The 6,923-nt window shown below is 33.7% G+C and overlaps 1 protein-coding gene across 1 annotated transcript; it reads right to left on the bottom strand.

The window, feature by feature from the left end:
• LOC125809267 (putative F-box/LRR-repeat protein At5g02930) lies at window positions 1–5,514 on the bottom strand. Its single transcript, XM_049488932.1, is given in 4 exon segments — window positions 1–186; window positions 1,528–1,695; window positions 4,359–4,886; window positions 4,889–5,514. Coding segments are annotated over 2 exon segments (813 nt in total). The 5' UTR covers window positions 5,356–5,514; the 3' UTR covers window positions 1–186; window positions 1,528–1,695; window positions 4,359–4,540.
• Between the last annotated feature and the right edge of the window lie 1,409 nt (window positions 5,515–6,923).

Raw genomic sequence — 6,923 nt, 5'->3', positions numbered from 1 at the left:
TTCTGAAAGTCTGTAAAGCTTGTCCAAGCCCCAATTCGTATGATCATTCAAGTATGTCCTTAAGGGGATGACAATCTTAACATTCTTGAGGTTGGGAAACTCGAAGCTTGATATCCAATTCTGCAAATCAATGGATTCTCCTTTGGCCAAATATCTTAACTCAGATTGGCAGCGGTTACCCATAAACTGGAGACAGAATACAATCAGGATAAAATGCACATGAGCCTAATATAATTGCAGAAAACTGACAAAAATGATTTCACAGAGTAGAAAGTTCTGATAGAAACGAGAAAATATTGAAATCGGTACTTTCCACTTGGGAAATCATTTAAATGGTTGTTCCTATGATAAACATTCATGGTATAGGACTATAGGTAGCCCAAGCAGAGATTAAAAGCACAACAATCCTTTTCGTTCCGGGGCTCATTTGCCACGAAGAAAGCAACAAAACTGACCGTATTGAAGTATTAAGTGTCCCTTTACAGTGACAAAAGAGAAGTTGCTCACTGATAATGAAAAATGAGTTTTTCGAACCTATTATAGAAGGTTAACTCTAAGAAACCTTTTGGTTTTCTCCACAAAAAAGTCTAACTACCAAGTAATTCCTCTTCCTCTGCAAGACAGTCCATTCTATCCTTTACACATAGCCATCTCATCTTCCCATTTCGCTTCGTGGCGACTGGTTCTTTCATTTATTTGTCCGATGAACACTTCCTCTCATAGACTGCTAGGCGATTCCTCTATCAAGTCATAACATATTTCTATTGCAAGGAATTTCTTAGACTTCCATTGATCTACGTATTCAAATTGTTGGTTGTGTCGCATATCTTTTCGTAAAAGCATATATAGACAACCCCAAAAGCATGATAGTTTGATTTGGACCTCAAACTCTTGGTTTGCACCTCAAAGCATTACCAAGTTGAACATAAATATTTTTGCTGACCAAAAGCATTATCCTCACGGCAGATTTATATTCTTGGGGCAGGCTAACTTCAGCGGGGGAAATGGTTTCCACGGAACAGTGGAGAAGAATTATTTGCCCCCGTTATTTGAAGAAATAGTAAGGGCATTTATGAAATATAAACAATGGGTAGGGTGCCATGGCTTGAAGGATTTATCAGTGTCCATGAGATCAAGATCAACAAGACTTTAAAGCAATCTTTAGGTCCATCAAGAATGCGGTTTGATGAAAACAAAACTATTTATTCAATATCAACTCATTGCATAGTATTAGTCCTTATTAGTTGATCCAGATAAATGAAAAGAGAAGCAGGGAATAGAAGAGGTATGTTCTTCAAGGACAACGGATATCTTCGTAACACACATGTGACCAACTACCATCATAGAGAACACTGGAAGTGCTCCATTCTTATAAATTGGAAGGACTATTTGTGCTCTAATGTATACATATAAGGGACCATTTTAAGTACAGTCCCAGAGATATGGGACCATTTCAGGCCTTTTCTTAGGGTAATGTTGTTAAAACGTCATAAAATGAACAGATGCCAAAAGAAGAGAGGAAGTTACCTCAACTGTAGTAAAGTCTATGTTGAGTGTCTCCACATGCGGCAAGGCTCGCAAAAGGCCAGCTACCCCAAACAAATTAAGCTTATCCAGATCCAACTCCTCTAGCATTAGATATTTGCATTTCATTTCGGGAATCTGTACTCCTTCGAGTTGCAACATGCACATGACCTGCAGCAGTAATCCCAATGTAACTAGTAAGGAACGGAGAAAGCAACATCAACAAAAATAAATTACTCCACCGAAGAGAGGCAGTGTTCTGAAAATCCAAACCATAAAACATTGTTTACACCACCCTGCTTATATATTTATCCAAAAAACAAAACCATCTGTTAGATTATGTGGCATTTTAACATTACTATTATGTAATATAAAGAGTTTCATATGTACTGCATTTTTCATCCCTTTTATGTTAGATCTCATTTGGAGTAACTAATTGACAATTACTTCTATTGGTAACACCTATAACGTATATATAACTCCTTATTCTACCTCTTTATGCCTAGTAACTTATGTAACCTCTAAGACATTCATCTACCCAATTTTCTACCCCATATTCTTCCTATTCATTACAAAGAAGAATTCCTCACCTATAAATAGTGGTGGTCTTACATTATATTGTGTACAACAAGAAAAATACAGAGCGAGTAAAAGTTAGCAGAAAAGAGAGTTTTAGTCTATGTTGCTCGGACTCTTTCAAAATGTCGACGGGTGCGTGTTGGATCCTCCAAAAATAGTGTATCTTTGAAGGATCCGACATTGGTGCGGCATCATTTTCGGAGAGTCTGGGCAACTTGGGTTTTATTTAGTTGAAGAAAGATGTTTTTTGGTAGAGCTTTAGACTAAACACTTATCCAAAGTTTATTGAGTTACACATTGTGGTTAAGTTATTTTATCGTGGAGGGGACACGTCAAGAATATTACTACTGGAGTGCTAAAAAACTTTGTTGCTGTGGACTTGAATTTTATTTTCTTCATTTTTATTTTCAATTGTAATTGTAACTTCACCAACAGTTTTAAGGAGACTCAATGACAACAGTTTAAGAATTCGTGGATGTCAAGATGGGAGATCTTACCATCCATTTCAGTTCAATGGTACTCATTTCAAGAGAAGGAATGGTAAGTACATTTTACATAAGTATTCTCAATATTTCTTATGTGTTAGTTGAGAAGAATCCTAATAAAGAAGATTGTACCTTCATGAATGATGATGAACTTATTTCTTTTCAAGAGAAAGTGGAAAAGTATGATAATGATTCCTACAAGTGTCGATATTATCTTCTTAATTGTCTATCTAGTAATTTTATAATTATTATGATATAACTTGCTCTAATGCAAACAAAATTTTGAAAGTATTGTAGAGTAAGTATTATACCGACTAGGATGGAGCCAAAAGAAATGATGCTACTAGGTTTTTTCATTTCCAAATGGTGGACAAAATATCAGTGGTAGATTAAGCTCAAGACTTTATAATGATTGTGGGAGAGATCAGATCCAAGGAGATAAAAATTAGAGAGAATCTTATTGTTTGTGGCATATTATATAAGTTTCCACCTTCTTGGAAGGAATTTATAAAAACAGGTGCCACATACAAAAGAAAACCTCACTTGAGATGTTGATAATACAAATCCACATAGAAGAGGAGGCAAGAGGCCAAGATTTGAGTGCATTTTTCCTGTAATGATTTATGAAGGTTGAGTCTAAAAAATCTTAATGAAAATATGTAGCTTGTATGAATGGGATGTTAAACGTACTGCAACACTCTCGACAGATTTCACCTATTGAGTGGGAAAATAGGGTGTCCTATGAGAATTGAGTTTATTCTCAAAAATACTTAATGAATATTGGGATAACACAAGAACGTAATGTGTTGGATATTAAAGCTCAAACACCTTGATTATTATGTGTAAGCAGAGATATTTCATATCCCCTTAAGCAATCACAGTTCAAGTCCGAGACAACTATGACTCTGGAGTAAAAATTATTGTTTTACTGAGTAAAGGTTCAATACAGAGCACACTTTCACTATGCATAATAGTCTACCTTCAACTGATATACTCTCTTATCTACTATTAAAATGAGTAGGGGATTGTTAGATTACGTGGCATTTTAACATTAGCATTATGCAATATGAATAGTCTCATATGTGTTGCATTTCTCATCCGTAAATGTTAGAGCTCATCCGGAATAACTAATTGACAATTACTTTCTATTGGTAGCTCCTATAACACAATAACTCATTATTCACCTGTTATTCTACCTCTTTATGCCTAATGACTTATGTAATCTCCAAGTCATTTATCTACCCAATTTACTATCCCATATTCTTCCTATTCATTACAAACGAAGAATTTCTTACTTATAAATAGTGGTAATCTTACATTATATTGTGTACAATAAGAAAAATATAGAGTGCATAAAAGTTAGTAGAAAAGATAGTTTTATTTAGTTGAAGGAAGGTGTTCTTTCGATGGAGCTTTAAACTCAACTCTTCTCCACCGTTTATTGAGTTATACATTGTGATTGGGTTATTGTATCTCGGAGGGGACAAGTCAAGGAGATTACTATGGACTGTGGAAAGTTTTCAATTGTAATTTCACCAACACCATTTAAATATTTTAAGCTACATAAATGTAATAAAAAATAAATGGTTTCTCAAAGAAATAATTGACTTCAAAAAGTTGACAAACAGATTGCAAAAAGGCCCACAAGTTTATGTAATTGATCTTGTTGCTTTTGTGAAATTTATTCTCAATTGTAAAAAAAAATATTAAGAAACGCCACTATCTAATTATCAATGAGGGAAAACACGGACTTAAAAGTTAGAAACAAACCTCTATAAACCAAGTTCCTATTGTAAGCTCAATTGCACAACTCAACTTTTGTAGATAATCTTGGACGAGGGTCCCAAAAACTTGATGGGAATCCTTACAACTATCTTCCTCATCATCAATATCTTCTTCAAGAAGAGCATGTACATCTTTGGTACATCTAGTGTAGAACGTAAGCTTTGCATTCACCACAAAGACACGTCTACCAGACTACATTCCTGATGAAATCCTGAAATCTCAAAATTATGAAGATATGGAGCATGAATTTCCAAGAAGTGATCATTCCCAATACTAAAATACAACAAGCCTTTCAAATTTAGTCTCTTCATTTTTAAGGAACTAATTTCCAAGCGACTAAAGCCCCCAACCATATCAACTTCCATAGTTTCTAAAGCAGGACAACCAGACAATAACTTCACAAAGTCGTCATCGGATAACACCACATACTCCAACTTTATATTCTTTAGAGACTTCCACTTAATGACCGCTCCATAATCAAAGCAATAAAATGTCAAATGTAATGTTACCAACATGAGCAGTAGTAGAAAGATTGAGGCAATGTGCAACCATTACTATTGGAACTTGAGCGGTATACAAAATCTTCCACATTTTTTTCAACAGCAATACTAAGCCATCTGCTAACATGTGATTTGTATGGATGCAGGTAGCTGCAGTCAATATCTAATCTTTTTATTTTGGAAGAAAGGGAACGAGCTAATACATAGTCTACAAAGGATACAAAGTCTTTTGTTTTCAGATAATTTTTACGAGTGAAATTGAAGCTATCAACATAAGGCCAAACATAGCGCCACCTCTTTGAGAGAATAGAGGTTGTGAATGCCTCCTGTGTCGGCAAAACGGAGAGAATTCGAACAAGAAGTGAGTCTGGCAACTTACTAATTCGATCTAGGGCTTTCGTCACTCCCACTTCTCGTTTCTCCAACAACGAAATTCTCAAATTGCTGCTACTTCCGAATTCATAATTTTCGCTAGAAGCCATGATTCTTGGTCTAAAAGAATCAAATGCAATGTTTGCCTGGTTAAATCATTACACGGGGATACCAAGAATTTATTACGAGGTTACCCATAATTTATTATGAGATTATCGAGAATTTATTATGAGGTTACCCAGAATCCCAAGAAAAATTAACTTCTTGTTTATTTCACTAATTGTAAATTAATAATGCTAAAATGAAAAATAACAAAATTCCTTTTATTTACATATATAATATAATGTTTATTCAGAAGGGGAGCCTTAAAGCAATGGTTTTGAACCACGGAAGCAGTCATTAATGCTTGCATTGGGGTGTGTTGTCTACATTATACCATCCACTTGGGTTGCGACTCTTCCCCGAACTAATGTATTTCTTTTACATAATGTTGATTCTACACTATGAAAGAAAAGGAAACATATCAAATAACTAGTTTTATATTACATATACACATACTTTCTCCAAATGTAATTCAAGAAGTAAATTTCGACAATTCCAATTTTATAATTAAAACATTATAATAAGACGATTTTACACCTCTAATTGGTCATATTTATTGTTACCTTTTTACCTTAACTGACTTAATTGAAGTTGTTGAACTAATTACTTCCCTTTTCCGACAACATATTTATCACTTCTATTGTTACTTTCAAGTTTTTCCTTAAGTAATATTGACAATTGTATGCAAAACTAAATTCATAGTGCATGCATTATAACTCACATAATATTGTGTTTCCTAATACACTTTAGAGCTATAATTAAATTATTCCATAAAAATAGACATGCCTTTTATAAATTCCATCTGAAATACACCAAGTATGATTTAGCACATTATCCATTTCAATATTAATCCTTATATTGACAACATTGGATGGCTTAACCATTCTTAAATCTTATTTCTCATGCCTTGCTTAAACGCCGCTAAGATAAATTTTGACTTTTAATTGCATTATTAATATTTACTACGATTATTTTTACCTTATCATTATTGGAGTCCAGAGGATCTATCAAAAATCTCTCTATCTTTATAAGGTAGGGATAAGATTGTCTACACACCACCTTCCCCAGATCCCACTTGTGAAATTACATTGGGTATGTTGTGTTATGATTTTCTAGGTTAAACGACAAAATAGCCCCCATTGTTTGAAGAAATAGTAAGGGCATTTAAGAAAATAAGAAAATGGGTAGGATGCTAACCTTATACTCTTTAGCAAAACACATTAAAGGTACATTTGCATTCTCCTTCATAAACAACTTCTCAAGAAGGAGAGCAGGGTAAAAAATGTCCAAAATAGTCCCTTTTTGTTTAAAATTATTTTTGTTACAACGGGTTTACTAGAACAATCAGTTTTGAATGGAAATTTAAGTTTAATTAGATAAGTTTAATTGAGATAATTAAGGATCTTGAATTTTTATTTTACAGATTTTCTGCTTTTAGGTTGGCTATTTAAAATCTTTTATGCTTAATAACTTGAAAGTTTCTCAATGTCTATGAGATGAAGATCAACAAAACATTCTTACAAAGTAAAAGCCAATTCTTTATTTAATAATAGGAAAAATTCTAGGTATTTTTCCA

Source organism: Solanum verrucosum, unplaced genomic scaffold, assembly GCF_900185275.1.
Source record: "Solanum verrucosum unplaced genomic scaffold, falcon-dt-bn FXZP01000062.1, whole genome shotgun sequence".
Lineage (NCBI taxonomy): Eukaryota > Viridiplantae > Streptophyta > Magnoliopsida > Solanales > Solanaceae > Solanum > Solanum verrucosum.
Note: the sequence above shows the minus strand (reverse complement) of the source record. Positions and strands in the feature narration are given on the sequence as shown.